Source organism: Microtus pennsylvanicus, chromosome 2 (assembly GCF_037038515.1).
Source record: "Microtus pennsylvanicus isolate mMicPen1 chromosome 2, mMicPen1.hap1, whole genome shotgun sequence".
Lineage (NCBI taxonomy): Eukaryota > Metazoa > Chordata > Mammalia > Rodentia > Cricetidae > Microtus > Microtus pennsylvanicus.
The window spans coordinates 64996775-65015828 of record NC_134580.1 but is presented as its reverse complement, the minus strand read 5'-3'; the positions used below and the strand labels follow the sequence as shown (position 1 = coordinate 65015828).

The window sequence follows — 19054 nt, the reverse complement described above, 5'->3', positions numbered from 1 at the left end:
GGAACCCTGATTGCTCTTCGAGCAGATGAGGGAGGGTGACTTGATCGGGGGAGGGGGAGGGAAATGGGAGGCGTTGGCGGGGAGGAGACAGAAATCCTTAATAAATAAATAAATTAAAAATAAAAAAAAAGAAGTGGGGCTTAGCTGGACAGACCTTTGAAAGGTCCCCTTGCTCCTGGTTATGACCCACCCTCTGCTTCCTTGTTGACAGTCATGTGAACAGTATGGTCGCATTTCCACCACCAGGGGGGAAGCTGCCCCCACCACCGTTCCTTCCCCACTGTGACGGACCAAAACTTGTGAAACTGTGAGCCAAGCCAACTTTTCCTCTTAGGTTGTTTCTGCCACGGACTTGATGACATCAGCCAGGAAAGTGACTACGGCAGTCCTTATTATTATTATTATTGTTTCTGTGTGTGTGAATGTTCATCTCTGCAGCTGCTATGGAGGCCAGAGGTGAACATCAGGCATCCTTTTCAACCGGGGGATGCAGGATATTGAGCCTGGAGCTTATTCCCTGAATCTGGGTCCTCCAGGTTGTGGGACAAGCATTTCACTGTCTGGGCTGTGTCTCAGCCAGGAAAGTCCTAATACAGTATTCACTTTCACATTGCATTCTTAGATATGAAGCAAATGCCACCATTTTCTTCTCAAGTGTAGTGTGCACCGGCTCCAGCCGCGTTAGGCCTTTGGAGCTGCCCTCCCTGTGTGTTGGGATATATGGAGCTTGCTTTGAGCTGTTATTCAGTCTCTGGGACTTTCTCCTATGTCCTGGTGCTTCCAAGGCCACGCCGATCTGTGTATTAACTTTCTAGGTCATTGTAACAATTGCCTTGTGCTTGGTGGTTGACCGTCAGCGGGGCAATGCTCTCTCCCTATGAAGGCCTTAAAAGGGATAGTCATCCTTGATTTCTTCCAGACTCTGATGGTTCCAGAACTCTGGTTCAGATTCCCAGATCCATGTCAATGTTGATTGGGTTGTTGTGGTGGCTCACCCACATTTCTGGTACTCAGAAGGCAGAGATGGAGAATCCTCACAGACTAGCCCCATCGATGAGTTCTGGGTTCGACTGAGAGCCTCTGCCTCAATACATTAGTGAGCCAGGAAGACTCCTGACACTGAACGTGGGCTTCCATGTGCATGTGTGTACATGCAAACACATACATTATGAGAGAGAGACAGAGAGAGACAGAGAAAAAAGAAGAAGAAGAAGGAGGAGGAGGAGGAGGAGGAGGAGGAGGAGGAGGAGGAGGAGGAGGAGAAGGAGAAGAAGAAGAAGAAGAAGAAGAAGAAGAAGAAGAAGAAGAAGAAGAAGAAGAAGAAGAAGAAGAAGAAGAAGAAGAAGAAGCACCTTAACTTTTGCAAAGGACCTTTTCCCAAATAAGAACTTCTATCCACGGCTTTTAGGGCTGCAGAGAGAGCAACCATTTGGTACCACTAACCTACACCATCCCATCCCTCCGAAGACCGCCTAATCTACAGTGACCTTTATCTCGTTATAGCTCCCAGGTTGTTTGTTCAAGTGGCCCAAGGAAGACATTCCCGACATGCCACTGTGCAGCATTGGTTTTGTGGCAATAGTGGTAAGAACAGGATAAGAGTTAGGGCTGGAGAGATGGCTTAGCAGTTAAGAGCATTGACTGCTCTTCCAGAGGACCTGGGTTCAATTCCCAGCACCCACATGGCAGCTCACAACTGTCTGAAACTCCAGTTCCAGGGCACTCAACACCCATGGCAAAACACCAATGCACATAAAATAAAAAATAAATTAATTAATTTTGCAAAGAGTTCCATGTCATGGATTCAATAATACCAGTCAAGTCACCCAATCCCACGCAGGGTGAGGATAGTAGGGTATGCACAAGACTAGACTTAGGACTAACCTGGTGTTCCATGAGCACAGGAGTGGCCTTCTCAAGACCCTAAAAGGGAGGTTTTCATGACTTCCTTAAATTTTATGCTCTAGGTGTCACTCTCAACTGACCTGACCCTATTCCCTGTGTTGTTGTGTGCTCCGGTTTCCTGATGTGGAAACTATAAATAAGATATTCATATTGGATAAATTGTAAGGACTAAATGAGCAGCTCAAATAGAAGATGAAGCACAGTTCCTGCTTGTGAGCAGAGACTGCGCTTTTGTTTCCCAGGTGCCCGGACCCAAATAATCACACAGAAACCATATTAATCATAAAACTCTTTGGCCTATTAGCTCAGGTCTATTATTAACTAACTCTTACATCTAAAAATAAGCTATTTCTATTAATCAATGTATCACCACAAGGCTGTGGCCTACCAGTAAGGTTCTGGCATCTGTCTGCTATGGCAATTACATGGTATCTCTTTGACTCCACCTACTCTCTCTCTCTATCTCTTTCATCCTGGCTATATTCTTCCCTGCTATAGGTCAAAGCAGCTTCTTTATTAACCAATGGTAATAAAACATATTCACAGCATACTGAGAGGAATCCCACACAGTAAATAATACCTGTTATTTCCACAACCAGATGGTAAGCTCCCAAGATGCTGGTCCTCATGTCTCATTCATTTTTATGTTCCTAAGGACCATAAGCTGTCAAGATTTGGAAGCAACCAAGATGCCTTTTGGCAGATGAACGGATAAACTGAGATATATCCAGACAGTGGCACCTTACTTGGTACTAAGCGGAAATAGATTACCGAGCTATGAGAAGACAAATGAATACTAAGCTATGAGAAGACAAATGAATACTAAGAACGAAAGTAACCAGGCTCAAAGGGCTACATATAAGAAAAACTGTACGGGGTTCCAAAAACAACGAAACTTTCATGTCAGTAAAAAGACCAGGGGTTAAGCGGGAAGGAAAGGGTTGGGATTTTAGAGCATCCTTGGTAGATACTGTAAAGGTGGGTTAGCGTCTCTAAACCTTTAATCGAGACACAGAATACACACCTCCAAGAATACTGTCTCAGTTATGGTTTCTGTTGGATTAATGGAACACCATGACTATAAACAACTTGGGGAGAAAAGGGTTCATTTTGTTGTAATTCCATATAATAGTCCATTATTGAAGGACATCAGGGCAGGAACTTAAGCAGAGGCCATGGAGGGGTGCTGTTTACTGGCTTCTTTTTAATGAATTTTTTCATTTATTTTACATACAATCACAGTTTCCCCTCCTTCCTCTCCTCCTACCCCTTGCTTCCCCTCCCACCATCTACTCCTCTCATTCACTCCTCCCCCATTCTAAATGGGGCATCAGCCTGCTTCTTACAGTGTTCAGGATCACCAGCCCAGGTGGCATCATCTACATTGGGCTGGGCCTTTCCACATTGATCGCTAATCAAGAAAATGCCCCACAGGCTTGTGGGAAGGCATTTCTCAGCTGTGGTTCCCACCTTACAGATAATGCTAGCTTGTAGCAAGTTCACACACACGCACACACACACACACACACGCATGCACACGGACACACAAAAGCGCCAGAATAGGTGCCCTAATGGAGAGGAGGAAGGAGGCATGATAAAGATTCATTGGTGTAAGCCCTCGGATGGTACCAAATATGCCCCTATGAGGGTGAACACTGATAAACGGGAGGCCATGCAGGCTTGGGAACTAGAATTAGAATTACATGGGAATTCTCTGCACCTTCTGCTCAATATTCAAAAAGCAAAATCGAAAGTGCTCCAAAAGTACCACCAAACCAAACTCACATTAAAAACAGTGGGCAACCAATTTTGATCTAGTGACTTCATGAGTATTTGGCAGTTCGAGTTGTTTGGTATTTGGGTGAACAGTCTATAATCAGGCAACTATCCCGAGCTTTGAGTCTCTAGACCAAGCCCTGTCAAGCTGATTCATTTCCTCGTAGTGCATGGTGTTCAGAGGCTTAGGTGACGTGCCCTGGATGGAGAGGGAGGAGAGCCAAACCTCACAAAATGTCCAAGGTTTGTTTTAAAATTAGAACCATGAGAGGAGCGGTTCTGGATGCCCGAGTGCCAGGAAGACTGGTCACGTCTGTATAGCAGCGGCTCAGATCCACCCCAGCTGCTCTGACCGGATGGGCCAGCTCTGTCTCCATTGGGCACTTGCTGCATCCCTCGGAAGGAGGTTCTTTCCCGGAACGTGGAGACTATCTTGCATCTTGCCCAGGACTCTGTGAACTTCTTAGCAATGGAATTCTCAGTTGGGTGTGCCTTGAAAAACCTTGTTATGGGTTTGATATTCTTCTTTTATGCAGTGCGTGGTACTCAGGAAGTTTCAACAAGAACCCACATTGGAAGAGGGTTTCCTAGTTAGGCCACAGCTCCTGTAACGGATTTGTTCTGGCACAGGCCAGCATGTTGGGTGGTGCCCTCAGGCTGGTAAGAAAGGGGATAGACACAAGAATTTCTGGGTGGGAAGGCTCTTCCTTGGATGTACCACATTGCTAAAGCACTATTTTAAAGCACTGTGTTCAATAGCCCTACTTTACTATTTGAAACCGTGTATGCATCGATCTTTTTTTATTTTTAAAAATTTTGCTTCTAGATGGTCATAATAAGAGCCAGGCTGTTGATGAGTTTAACGATTAGAAGCAGCCTCAAAATTTGTCATGCGGTCATTTTAGGTTCAGTTTCGAGTTCTTACCAGTGCAGAATGTGTGGTGTTTATCTAGTGATCTTGCTAAGAGGCTGTCAAGCCCTGAAAGACACGGAGGCAAGATATGTGTATTAAAAACAAAAGAAATCAGGCTCAAAAGGCTGCGTATTGTATAATCCCAGATACCCGACATCCTGAAAAGACAAAACTTGACAGAAAAAAGGCTGGGCCGAGGGAAGGAGGGATGGACAGGAGCCAGACACATGTACCAGGCTGACAGCTGCTTGCTTGTTCAAGGACTGTCTTAATAACAAGCCACAGAGTGTGCACAGAGCAGTCTGGATGCGAGCTGGGAAGGTTCATTTTTACTAACTGTGCTTATATCCCTCATATCTCCACTAAATTGGCATCCCAGGGGCGGGCTTCAAAGTGGCCGAGCACGTGCAGTCATGATTCCTGGATGTGCTGTGTGCCCAGAAAACGGAGAGCATGCAGACGTCCTCAGCTTCGTATTTCCAGCCATCCGAGTCACCATCACACCTGCTTTCTTTTAGCCAAACTCAGAGATTGTCACATTGTTCTTCAATAGCACTGGACTGCACACATCTATAAAATCTTCCTCTTCTTCTTTCTCCATTATAGAGCAGAAACTGCAGGGCTGCATGTGGGGCATGTGTAGGTGGTGACGGCGTGTGTGTGTGTATGTGTACGTTGTGTGGTGTGTGTGAGTTGTGTGTGTGTGGTGTGTATGTGCGTGTGTGTGATGTGTGTGCATGCGTGTGTATGGTGTATGTGTGTTTGTGGTGTGTGTATATGTGTGTGTGTGTGCGTGCATGTATGCATGTGTGGTGTGTGTGGTGTGTGTGTGCATGCGTGTGTGTATGTGTATGTGGTGTGTGTGCATGCGTGTGTGTGTGGTGTGTGTGTGGTGTGTCTGAAGAATACATTGAGCCTGCTTGAAAATCTTTTGTTATACAAGTTTTCAAGGACTTTTTGGTAATGAGGGCGTTATAGCATAGGGTAAGCAAGCATTTAAACTAAGTGATCAGATGGCAGAGGCCTCTGCACTAGTTGACTTCCCGAGAGCTAATTCCCAAAACGATTATCAGAGTGGTATGTAGGACTGGGGAATTCTTTCAGCATGTTTAGTTGTGCCCATAAAAGAACCACGGCTTTCCAAAGAGACAAAGTTGGACTCTGAGAATAAACTCATAACAAATCCATTTATTTCTTACACAAGCAAAAATGATCCTAATGTAAATACCAAGCATCTGATTTGTCACAAACCATGAAGTGTCAGGGTTTTTCTTTTTAGCTCTCCAGAGCTCAAGAAACAAGAAAAAAAAAAGTAGCATAGCAAAGGCAAAGGAGTCTGGACCAGGGCTTGGCAACACGGATTGGCTACTAATTATTTTTTGGTACTAACTACTGATGTACATCAATTCCCATTTGTTTACGTATTGTCTGTGGCTACATTTGTGCTTTGATGGAGTAGCTGAGTAGTGAGGGACAGATACCATATGGACAACACAAATCCCCGAATATTTACTTTTTAAGTCTTTGCTGAAAAAACCAGTCCTTGGTCTAGACAAATAGCCAGATGAGCCAAATGTTGGGCAAGGGTTCCCAGCCTACAATTTCAGAAAAGGGGGTGGGTTGGCCATGGTTGTCATCAGGCACTGAGCATGAAGAGAGAAAGAGAAACACCCTCTGAGCCAGTCAATTAAAACTTCTCTCCACCTTGGTTTGGCCCACCACAATTAGTAAAATCAGATCTGAATATAATATATCTAACCATGATTTCAAAAGCATTTCTGTATCACATAGATGAATTTCATCTCTCAAAACCTTAAATGCAAACGCTGGAGAGTACCAACACATTGTTGTTAAAGTTTGTGTCTGCAGAACTCTACAGTGCTCAAAACTGGGTGTTGTACCTATGAAATGTGGTCTTAGTTCAAGGAAAACTCTTTGGTTTAGCTGCTTCACAGTCTTTGAAACCAATGTCAAGATTTACTAGAAATCCATCATTTAAGGCACCAGATCCATAACTTAGCTGAGCTGCTCAGAGTCAACAAGCTATACCCATTCAGTAAAATATGTCGTTAATTTTACGACTGTTGCATCCAGATTGATGGGACAGTTTTCACAGTGGCAGGAACTGTTAGGAAGGATTTGCAGCCAGGGATAGGCTTTGGGTTATTCTAGTTTGGTCAGAGTTCAGGTTATAATAAAGAAAACATTAAAAGACTAGAAACAGTTAGGATTAGCATCTCGTTATCTCCAAGTTTAGTGCCATGCACAAACATAAGTCTTTAGCGACACTGGGTGGACAATTCAAGTGTCATGAAGGATGGGCCTTATTATTTGGTTACAATAAATGTGTACTCTTTTCTTATTGTTTAAATACTAGGTACAGCATAAATAATAAAAGTTACTACAGATTCTGCGGGCAAATGTATGTTAGTAGAACGTGCTGAGTGGCAGCAAGGGATTCACACGAGCCACGGGTCCTCTATAGGCTACATTCCATGGCCAGATTTGAGGAGCAGAAACCCAGTCCTCTGATCATGATTCTCCTTTTCTAGAAGAACTGGCAAAGCTTCAGAGGACTTGGGGGAATATTCCAAGAATGTAAATGCCATTTCGAGAATTGTATTGGAAGTTAAAGCATAGAAATCTACCAGATAAAGTATAAGACCTGCAACAATTTAAGGCATATCATAAAGTTTTTCTTCAGTTTCAATGTAAATATAATAGGATCATAAGGCTGGAGAAAATGCTACCATTCTAGAATTTTATTGAAAAAAATAAACATTGTGGCAAAATCTTTAACACTTTACAAATTTGTGTGTCACATTTAACACAAAAACCAAGGTAGAATATGTGCTGTTGGAATTTTAGTACATATGCCAGAGGTGTGACCACAGTTTTAGGTCTTAAATGTGTCCCCCCCCGTTCTTTGTTTGTTTGTTTTTGTTTTTTGAGACAGGGTTTCTCTGTGTACCCCTGGCTGTTCTGGAACTAGCTCTGTAGACCAGGCTGGCCTTGAACTCAGAGATGCACTTGCCTGTGTCTCCCCAGCCATCACTGCCCAGCATACAGTTTTTTTCAAAGCTAAAAAAAAAAAGTCAGAAGCCAGGCCTTGGAGTTTTTAGTATATCTCATAACAGAATACCACTTGTAGAGTCTGTTTCTAAACAAGGCCCTTCATTTTCAAAGGAGGATTTCAACAGAGTTAGTTTTCCACAAAGGCGATTCGCCATCCTGACAGGGAAATGTCCACAGAAGAAGCCCGAGAGGACCACATCAAACCCTTCCTGAAAGACAGGTTGTGGCAGCAGAGGGTGTCTTGAAGCCAGCAAGCTGATCCCGCGAGCCGCATGGAGGAGCGACCTACGCCTTCGATGGCCAGATCTTGAGTGCGCATTTCCGTGTGGCATCTGCTCAAGCATCCAGGCTCGCATGAAGACACAGCTGGTTAGATGCTCGCTAGGGAGAGATGCAGGGCGTGGGGAGCACTTCGAGTTTCATTCCATAAAAGCTCTAGACTGTTAGAGATTAGGAGGGCCCTGATTGTCCACAGTGGGGGGGAGGCCTGAATCGAATGTGCGCACGTCAGCGTGAAATAGCTGCTGACACAAACTGAACACGTGCAATGTTTTAAAAAGGTGGTATCGAGTAACAGGCCAACAGCCATCCCTCTCGGCGCTTTAGGCTTCTTTCTTCTCTCCACTCTGGCTCTGTGTTGGGTCGCTTCCATCAGGCAAGGTTCCATAGGATGTGCCATTTGAATCTGGCTGTATTTTGTCCAACATTTGTTTCCCTGTGGAGATAATAATCATAAAAAGATCTTTTGAGCTCTTAAAAGATAAAAATGTCCTAATAATTTCTTTCCAGCTCTGGTCACATTTATGTCTTTAAAAAACACACTATGTGGTTACTCTCTCAATGAAAAAGACAAAACGTCCAGGAAAGAGAGGCCCAAAAAATCTCATAGCCCTTGTCATGTGGTCACACACTTGTCCCTGTGACATCTGTACTGGGCATAGAAACAGGTTGGAACAATCAGGACAGCCGCATAACGCAGTCACTCCTCTCCAAACCTCTCTCTGCAGTCTTTCTCCCTTGTCTATACAGCAACCGAGGAAACACCACGCATCAGGAGTTTGTCATTGCAGATCCTACACGTGAAGCTTTGTGACGTGGAAAACAGTTAACAAACAAACAAACACCCCTTTATTTTCCAGATTTCTTATTTCTTACATAAAATCAGTTTTAAATGCTCTCTAATGAGCATTGCTGCTATAAATGTCTATTCTAACACTGAGTATTCTTGATTAGGAGTTTACACAGCAAAGAGGACACCAAACTCGCTTCCTTGGTCTTCGTTTCTCAATTTTATAGAAACTTTAGTGATTTTTTTCTCTTTTCTTTGCTTTATAGGCATGACAGACAGAATGGTGGAGAGAACTCCCTCTACTACTGCGTGGAATCCTGTAGGTCACCCCAAATCCTTAGCAAAGCTAGGCGTGGGTGGGTGGGCTAGGGCAGGAGGGTGCTGAGAATGGTTTTGCTCTGGATTTTGCTTCTGTTGTGCACTGTATGCACACAAGGCAGGTTGTTTTGTAGTGGAAACAAGCATTGGGAAGGTGGTACCCAGTGGTCCAGCCTGCATGAATGGTGAGGAGGGAGAGTGTTCATGTCCTGGTGACTGTGGTGGTCACTCTTGGCATCACAGAGAACAAGTTGCCTCAGTCTTCCTCAGGAATGATGTCCTTCAGCATCAGGACCATCAATCTTTGGATGGGTCTGTAGGTGTCAGGGATCTTCCATTCCCCATGTGTTGGGAGCAGTGAGACCCCAGATCCTGAATTTCTTGTAATCCCCTGATCTGAGTGCCTACAGCTGCTCTGAGCACGAGACCTTCAGGAGTTCCTGATGGCAGGAGAGTGGTTTCTGGTGGGTTTGGCTGGGGCGTGGCTATCTCTATATAATCTGCCCCTGAACACAATAAAGGGGGCATTCTTGGGGAATTCAAGGATGACCCGTGTTGCTGTCTGTCTGTCTGTGTGTGTTTGTGTATTTTAACCTCCAGCCCCCTTGCCCGAAGCTCGCAAACTGGGTGCCAGCGCACAGAGCACAGACACGGGGGGCGTGGTGTACGGCACCCACAGATCCATGTCCTCTGACACTTTAAGGGAATCCCAATGAGAACCTCCAAGTAACCCACGTCAAGGAAGCCTGGTCAGTTCCTCAACAATCACGTGGTTCTGTGCAGAGCTGTTCTATAACTATTAACCTTATGCCTCCCCGGGCTTCGCCACTCAATGCTCTTCTTGAGGCAAAAATTATGTGTTTATGTTAACATCCAAAATAGTGTCAACAGCGATTAATTTACAAGGGTAAACTTTGTGTATTTTAAAAAGACAGCATTTAATGGCTTGCGTATGTATGCGCGCGTGCAGGTTAGAACACTGGTAAGAGTTGCTTATCAACTTCAACCGTGTGACCCTTGTGTCATCAGCTTGGTGGCAAGCATTTTTATCCACTGAATCATCTCAGGCCAATGGATACTCTATTATAGAGAAAATACATACATATCTTTTTTGCTTACCAGGAATATTCCCAAAATCAATAAAAGACTGTTGTAGATGTTCGTTTTCTCTATTTCTTGTCACCAAAAATACGCCAAGGAATGACAGAAAGCACCTGTAGGAACATGTTAGTAGAGAACACAGGAAGACGGAAGCAGCCCATGGTATTAAATAGCTGTGCCCTAACGTGCACATGAAGATATAAATTCCATCGGTTTTGTATATCCCATTTCTTCTGGTAAACTGCCTTGAACTTGTCTTGATTCTCACAGCCAGTAATAGTTATACCCAGAACTAAGACTTGGGCAGGTTCCAATAAATCTCTGCCCCAGGTTTTCACCATCTGGAGGCTAATTCGGGCTCTAAACCCTTTGGGTAGACACTAGGTCTCGTTTTTCTATCCATGCATGCCCAGACCCATTACTGGCATGCAACATGAGTGAAAAACAAGTTATTCTTTAATTTTCTAAGAAATCTCATTGTCCTTGGCCATAAGAGCGGTCATAGTTTCCAGACCCCAGAAGTTTGGCCGCGCCCAAATGTCTTATGAAATTGAATTTTCAAGATAGATGGTTTCCTATGTTGAAAATAGACTAGGCTCAAGTTTGCATAACAATGGCCATGCTGAATAGCAGATCAAGAGGCAGCTGAGCATTAATGGGGAGTGCTTGGAGCCGATGGAAGCAGCTATTATTGGCAACACATCATCGAGGCTTGGCTCTGTCTGCCAGCGATGTTAGCAGTAACATCCACCGAGTCTCTAGAAGGGGCCCAACTGGGTGCTTTATGATAGAAAGGGCAGCTACCAACCGGAAGCTGCTAAATCTCGGGCTAGAATCTACCAGCCTTGGCCATTTGCTTGGGTGATCCAACCTAAGGGCTCTGAGGGAGAGGTGGGCCTGACGAGAACGAAAAGGCAATGGAGTAACCACAGACACCCATGAATTTATCATGATTTTGGTTGGAACAGAAAATCCCCAAGGTTTCAGGACTCTCAAAGGGGGACACAAGCCACAAAGCCAAGGGAAGACACAAAGCCCCGCATAGAGTGTTAAGTTGAAAAATATGTTTCTCATAGTATGTTCCAACTTTCTATACTTCAGGTACGATGCCAAAAATCCTATACAAAATTAATAGAACTTCACATGCCTGACCTCTGAGACTTTTACTCACCCAAAAAGATATATAAATACAGTAAGAAAAGCAGCACCAAGGAATTCCTTGTAAAATACGATGCCTGTATAAGAAGAGGACAGAGTTAATTTCAGGGTAGGGGCATTTACGATAGCAGCACATAATTTTTTTAAAAAAATGTATAAATATATATGTTCTATATGTGGTTTCCCTTAAAATGCACATTCAGTATTTTAATTTCAAAGACTCTGTGTGATAGTCTTATATTTTAAGCAGAAATTTCATTTTTGCCTATATTTGCATGCTTAGTCATATATGTGCACATGCCAAAAGCCAGAGCACAACCTGTGTCATTTCTCATGAAACATACAGACACTATGTTTTTAGAGGCAGGGTCTCTCACCGACCTGGAGCTTATCAATGTGGCTTGGCTGGCTAGTTAGTTCAGACTCTCGGGTCACAGATACAACTTTGTCCATCCGTCCTTCCTTCTGTCCTTCCTTCCTTCTGCCCTTGTTTTCCTTCCTTCCATCCTTGTTTTCCTTCCTTCCTTCCTTCCTTCCTTCCTTCCTTTCTTTCTTTCCTTCTTTCCTTTCCTTTTCTTCCTTTCATTTCCTTCCTCCCTTTCTCTCTCTTTCTCTTTCTTTCTTCCCCTTAATGTGGGTTTGCTCTGGGGCTTGAACTCACGCATGTGTGGAAAGCCCTGTACTGAGATGTTTTCCCAGCACTGTAAAGAGAAATATCTTATATTTTCCACCCTATGTTTTTCATCAGGGGTCAGTGAACCTACCCTGAGAACCCGGGTGGATCCTGAGGCCACTGGCATCAGGCTGCAACCACGGACCCCTTTGGCTATGTCTTACATTGTGTAATCTGGCCAGATGCCCATGAGCAACTGGGTGTTGCCCTAGCTCCATTTTTCTCCATGGAACTCCCTACCATATCCTTCCTCTGGCTCCCCCTGTAGGCCATGGGGAGAAAAAGCGTGTATCATCTGCTTTAATGAACTTCTCTCCTCTCCCAGCAAGTCTCAATGATTTCTTCATTTAAGGCCCCAAAGACTTTGTAAAGCTTTTATTGAATAGGAAATCTTTCACTCATGGATCATCTGAAAGTAGCTGTGTGTGGGTGTTAGTTTTGCTGGTTGGGCAGAGAATATTTAGTGTCTTTTGGAAGGTACCACTGTAGGTGCTGGAGACACCAGGGTGAGCAGAGCGAACCCTGCCCTTAGAAGAAGCTTGTTCAGTCTCGGTTTCTCCTCTTCATCTAAAGAACAAGCCACACCCACTCCTGCATAATATTTCCACATGGATGAGCACTTCCTGTTCTGTGTCGTACTGCTCTTCGATCGTTTCCCCAAGGGCGGGTAAGAGGTACCTGCATGCCCACTCTTTAGTACAGTGGGGATGAGCTTGTTGGTGCACACCCTCCCTAGTGTTTTGAGATTTTCATGTCATCAGAATGGGTTTCCAGAAATGGGATTTCTGTTTTAGAGAGCAAAGACTTATTTTTTTTAATTTTAAAACTATATTAAAATTGTAACATTTACCATCTTAACAGCTTTTATGTATAAAGTTTGGTGGTGTTAAATGTATTGACATTGCTGCACACGCAAATCTGACAACAGCTTCCTTCTGAAAACCTGAAACCGTATTCTGGTCAAACATTTCCTCTGCCCTTCTCTGGTAACTACCGTGTTTCTTCCCATTTCTGTGAATCAGACTCAAGTACGTGAGCTCACTATTTTATTTGCTTTCTGACATTGACCTGATTCTCTGAATCACGTCCTCGTGTTTCGTCAGCATTGGAGCAGGTGGCAGGACTCCTTCCTGTGTAAGGGGGACAGTATTCTATCGTAGGCACTCATCATACATTTCTGTCCACTCGTCTGTCAATGGGTACTGGGATTGTTTTCATCTTTTGGCTATGGTAAATGCCACAAATTTGTGTTCATTTTTGGGGGACATATACAAGAGTAGAATTGCTGGATTGTGGAATAATTTTAAAAATTTGATTAACTGCATCCTGTTTTCCATAATGGCCATACAATTTCATATTTCCACTCGCCAAGGGTACAGGAGTTAATATTCTAATGCCGTTTTACCTTTCCGCCATCCCTCTGTTGTTTGGGGGAGTGGCCACTGTAAAGCTTTACTGTCATTCCACACGCAACATCAGATGAACTGTTATCATTTCCAGAAAGTTCCAACACTCCTTATCCATCAATTGCCCAATGTCCTGCACATTAAATCCAGTTCTATTGACTGGAAAACCTTTGCTCAGGGAACTACATTGTTTTTACATCTTCTGTATATTGATTACTAGGGTGTATGTCATGCCTACACTTCTTTTTGCTTTATTTTAATTTTCTGATAATTCTAGGGTATACCAACACTCAAACATTTCTCACTTTCAGCAGAAAGCACTAGACACTAAAAACGATGGATACCTTGGGATATAATCTTTTCTGTTATATTTCTTCGAGGTTCGATTTCCTTGGGAAACAGAAGGCTGTATGAATAACTTCAAGAACCTACCAACTGGGCTGGGCCTGGCGGCACACATCTGTGATGCCAGCACTCAGGATGCAGAGGTGGAAGGACCATGAGTTAGAGGCCAGCCTATGCTACAAAGCAAGTCCACTGTGGACCATATAGCAACCTGATGAGGAAACGGCGAATACATCAATGAGCTTGAGCTTACTGATTTTGAGCCAGGGCCCATCATTATGCTTTTATAGGTGATTTACTGGAATCTATTGTATTTCGGTTTGGACCAAGTTTTAACTTTGTACTTTTTAGCATTATTATTTATGCAATATAAAAGTATCCACTAAGATACAGAGCTGTAAGAGGAAATAGCAAATGTGGAAGTTTGTCAGCCCTTCCGTGCAACGGTGAATTAGGTCAGGAGCCCCATTCTCTCATTAAGGTGACGAGGATGCAAGGATGATGAGCTCAAGGAACTGGGGGTGTTTGGCCCGCAGGGAAAACTCAAGAGCATTTTTTCCGTCACTTTGATTCACAGGCGCGGCAAGCAGAAGACTGAGGAAGTACAGCAAGGGCGAGAGTCTTGAGTTCATCAGGGAACTAATGTGCGCTCCAGTGTAGGGAAACATTTTCTAGTTATTAGAACTCTCGAGTTAATGAGAGTCATCAAAACAGGACTGAGCTGCCTCAGGAAGCAGAGTGCCCTGGGGAGCATTCTCACAGAGGAGAGGACCACGGAGGAAATTAGATACTGGCTGGAGGCCGGGGACATGGGCTCCCAAGGCTGCCTCATTTCTCCTTGGAGTCTGAGAGAGTCTTGTGCTTGTGGTGGGGTGGTTTCACCTGCCATGGGAAACCAGGACTCACCTGCAATGATGGCGCTGGTTGTGAAGAAAACATGGTTGACTGGGACCACTGTGGTTGTTGTGTAGAGTTTTGTGGCTTGGTTCAGGAACCTGTAGAAGATGTAATCACTGAAACTCCAGTCCAGCAGCGCTCAGAAATACGCTAACAATAACTTCAAGAAATGTATGTTCTGTAGCTCAACTACAAAGGGAAAGGAAGTGCAAAGGAAGGGCACTTCCAATCAGCGGCCGTAGCTTAGATGCATCTGATGTATGAGATCAGATGTCAGGTTTTATGGTCTGTTTAAACCAACAACAGTAACAATGAAAAGCAATTAATCATATTCCGAGGCCACAGAAGTTTGAGTTGGAAGTGATTCAAGCTGCTGGACCAGTATCACACTGGGGTTGATTCATTAGGATAGACCTTAGAATCTGCTAAATATCATATGTGGGGAACATATAGCTATCCACTGACATGCCACGTGCCAAGAAAGCAGACGGAGAAGCAAAGGAATGTTTAATGTTTCAAAAGCAACGTTTGGTGCTCCAGCTGCAGAACACATGTGGGAGCTGAGCTTCTGCTCCAGCCACCGCCACCAGGAACGCAAGTTCCCACACTGGCCGTGCTGCTCAGGTGGCCATGAAGCCTTGCAAGGGCATCACCTGGGAGGTTCCGGGAAGCACGGCTGTTAGGTCGGGAGAGGGACAACAGATGTCAAGAATAACTGGAAAAAAAGGGGTTTGTGGGTAAAGCTAGTGTGTGTGTGTGTGTGTGTGTGTGTGTGTGCGCGTGTGCACATATGTGAATATACTCGTACAAATAAACCTCCTCGGGTAATTTTAACAGGCATCAAGGTGGAAGACTACATTTTTACACTGTGAGAGAGTGAAATAAGGTGGACTGGAGGCAGCCTTCCCTCAGCTGTGTTTGCCTCTAAATTCCCGAGGGGAGGTATCAAGGAATGACACTGATCACTAAGTCCCCACAGGCTCTGTAGCAGTTACCTCAGAAGAAAGAAGTGGAGAGATAGCAATATTAACATAATAAACACACCCAGTCTTAGGAAGTGGACTTCTCCTGTCTCTCTCCTGACACAGGCCCAGGACCTACTTACAACCCACAGACAGGACAGACTGTTGCCATCTGCAGAACAAGCCCCTCCTCCCATCAGCAGTTTGAGATCTGGTTTCCTTCTGGGCACTGGGAGATGCTTCTGCACAGTGTTTTGGGGTGAACTCTCAGCCCGGCAGGCAGAGGTATAATCACAACAGGAAAAGTGGGGAGGGTGATTAAAGCAGATGGAAGAGTGGGGGACAGGAATTAAAACTGTTCCATGTCACCAGTACTGGGACCCAAGAGAAACACGAAACATTCATTCCTAAATCCCATGGGGATGGAGGAAATTCTGGCCGAAGATGCAAAGTTCTGGGGAAAGGGTTTTCCTCCGGGCCAAACGTCTGGTTTTGTCCATCTCTGGGCAATTAACGAGCGTGAGCTAAGAGACGGAGGTGAAGGGTTCATGTATTTCCTATATTTAGAATGAGACCCTGGATGTGGACCTGCCCCTTTGATTTATTGCTAATGACAACCTGTGTACGGTCGGTATTAATTACAAGCAGAAGAGCATCAGGGAAGCATCAGGCGCACTCAGCTGGATCGCGGCCCTCACTTTAGAATGTGCAGGCCGCGGAGGCAGCTCAGTACAAAGTAATCACTGGTGGAAGAAGAAAGCGAGGCATGCCAGGCCGGAGGCTGGCTGTGGATAAGCTGGAGGTCCTGTCTCTTGGGAGACCGCCGTATTTCATTTTAATTATCAGCTAAGCCAGTGCACGGAGAAGCGCAGGAACGCGGAGAGGTTGTTGAGTTTGTAGGCGCTGACTTACTTGACTTGGAAAACACAAGAGGCTATCATGATGACAAGCATGATATAGAAGATGGCGTAAGTCAGCTGCATTTTCCCCGTCACAGAAAGAGTGATCATGCCCGAGACGGCTTTCACTGAAATCACAGTCAATGAGGCTGGAAGACAAAAACACAAATAAAACACGTATCTGAGACACATGTACAGGTACACGTCTTACGTGTACTTGTTGGAGTGGCGAACGTGCCAACGATGGTTTCAGGATGATGTTTGGAAGGGTGTGTGGCGGGGTGGACACATGCAAGACTCTGCGGTGCACACTGCTGTGTCTGCCATGGGACGGGGCCATCTACTTCTGCAGTAAGGTGCTCACTTTCCAGCCCCGATGGGAGACAGCCATGGAGATGACAGGAAGCACTAACGGATGTGAAAGGCGAAAGCCGTGAAGGGAAGCAGCAGGTCAGGGTGCCAGTGCAGCCGTCAAGGGAAAATGTCAAACTGTGTGAAGAGATCAAAGCTGAAGAGGTGAGAAGAAGCAAAAGCCACTCACTGAGCAGCCTGAGTTTCCTGAGGGTTTGTTAGTGGAGGCCCTGAATGTTCTGACAAGAACAATAAGGAGAACCAGGACCAGAACCAAGTACTCATTTCTCAGACTAACCCATAAATGTGACGTTTACATAAGGAGCATCTTCTGATTCTCTGCACCAAGGAGGAGACTCCGAGGGGGGGGGGACAGACTTCTCATAGGTTCCAGAGACCAATTAAGGAAAACAGGCTACAAAATGGATTGCCAACACAGTGTGTATTTTCTTCTCCCGTTTCTATAGAATCCAGAGCATTTTATCTGTCCCAGATCCTTTGAACAATTCATACTTTAGCTGAAACCCACAGAAAATTCTCCAGCAGGGGGTGAGGAGATGGCTCAGTGGGTAAAGTGTAAATACAGGACCTGAGCTGGACTCCCCAGAACAAATGTCAGTATTGTGGCTGTGTGCATCTGTAACCACACTGCCGGGGTTGGGGTAGACGCAGAGACAGTGGAGCCTGGGAGCTTTCTGGCCAGCCAGCCTGACTGAAACAGCAGGCTTCAAGTTCAGTGAGATTCTGTCTTAAAAAGGTGGAAAAGCAACCGAGAAAGATTTTTTTCAAAGTCACTTTCAGGCTGTCACACATGTCGAGAGGAGCAAGGCACGCATGCACAGATACATCACACATAAAAAAGAAAATTCACAAATAATTTTTTACATGAAATCAAGTAATTACAAGCCAAAGGCATATGAAAGAGAAGCAATACTGTATTACTAGTGATCTACATGGTCACAATGTATGAGAATGTTTTCCTTTTTAGCTTTTAAAAAGATCATATAAAACATATAAAGCATATGTTTAAAGTAGGTAACGACCCTCCATAATTTCATCTTCCAAAATCTGAAGACTCACTATAATTTGAAGAGTACTAGGGAATACTTCCAAGCTAAGCATTTTCATTCAATTAAAAGTCATAATTATCAGAGATTAGGAGACAGATTCTAAAATGAATCCCCAATCCGAGCCAGGAGGTCTTATACCCTGGATGCAACTCCATCTCCATTCAGAATTGATTATATTTTGGAAGTATGAATAACTGTTATCTTTGTAACTTTTTATGTAATTTCTAGGTTGGTACCAAGCACTACAAATTACATGTTTTTGCTATTTTGGGAGGGCAAGGGCAGGGGACTGGTGAGAATAGGTTGAAATTAAAAATTGTGACAGGGTATCAGTGTAATGTACATTAGAGACCTAGGCGTGCAAGGAAAGAGGATGGAAACGTCATGACAATACCATCAGTTGTGTCTGTAATACTGGGAGTATGATATTAACCTAAATTAAAGAGGATGGAAACGTCATGACGATACATCAGTTGTGTCTGCAATACTGGGAGTATGATATTAACTTAAATTAAAGAGGATGGAAACGTCATGACGATACATCAGTTGTGTCTGCAATACTGGGAGTATGATATTAACTTAAAGAGGATGGAAACGTCATGACGATACATCAGTTGTGTCTGTAATACTGGGAGTATGATATTAACTTAAAGAGGATGGAAACGTCATGACGATACATCAGTTGTGTCTGTAATACTGGGAGTATGATATTAACCTAAATTAAAGAGGATGGAAACGTCATGACGATACATCAGTTGTGTCTGCAATACTGGGAGTATGATATTAACTTAAATTAAAGAGGATGGAAACGTCATGACGATACATCAGTTGTGTCTGCAATACTGGGAGTATGATATTAACTTAAAGAGGATGGAAACGTCATGACGATACATCAGTTGTGTCTGTAATACTGGGAGTATGATATTAACTTAAATTAAAGAGGATGGAAACGTCATGACGATACATCAGTTGTGTCTGTAATACTGGGAGTATGATATTAACTTAAATTAAAGAGGATGGAAACGTCATGACGATACATCAGTTGTGTCTGCAATACTGGGAGTATGATATTAACTTAAATTAAAGAGGATGGAAACATCATGACGATACCTTCAGTTGTGTCTGTAATACTGGGA

General features: G+C 44.1%; 1 protein-coding gene across 1 annotated transcript in view; it reads right to left on the bottom strand.

Annotated features, from left to right (window-relative positions):
- Window positions 1–5762: 5762 nt before the first annotated feature.
- Window positions 5763–19054, bottom strand: part of Nipal2 (NIPA like domain containing 2) — an 89366-nt gene continuing 76074 nt past the window's right edge. The window contains exons 7-11 of the mRNA XM_075961226.1: window positions 16511–16646; window positions 14646–14734; window positions 11329–11392; window positions 10176–10270; window positions 5763–8384 (exon numbers count right to left, since the gene is read on the bottom strand). Of these exons, the coding sequence (XP_075817341.1) occupies window positions 8272–8384; window positions 10176–10270; window positions 11329–11392; window positions 14646–14734; window positions 16511–16646 (497 nt within the window). The 3' untranslated portion in view covers window positions 5763–8271. The remainder of the gene's footprint in view (window positions 8385–10175; window positions 10271–11328; window positions 11393–14645; window positions 14735–16510; window positions 16647–19054) is intronic.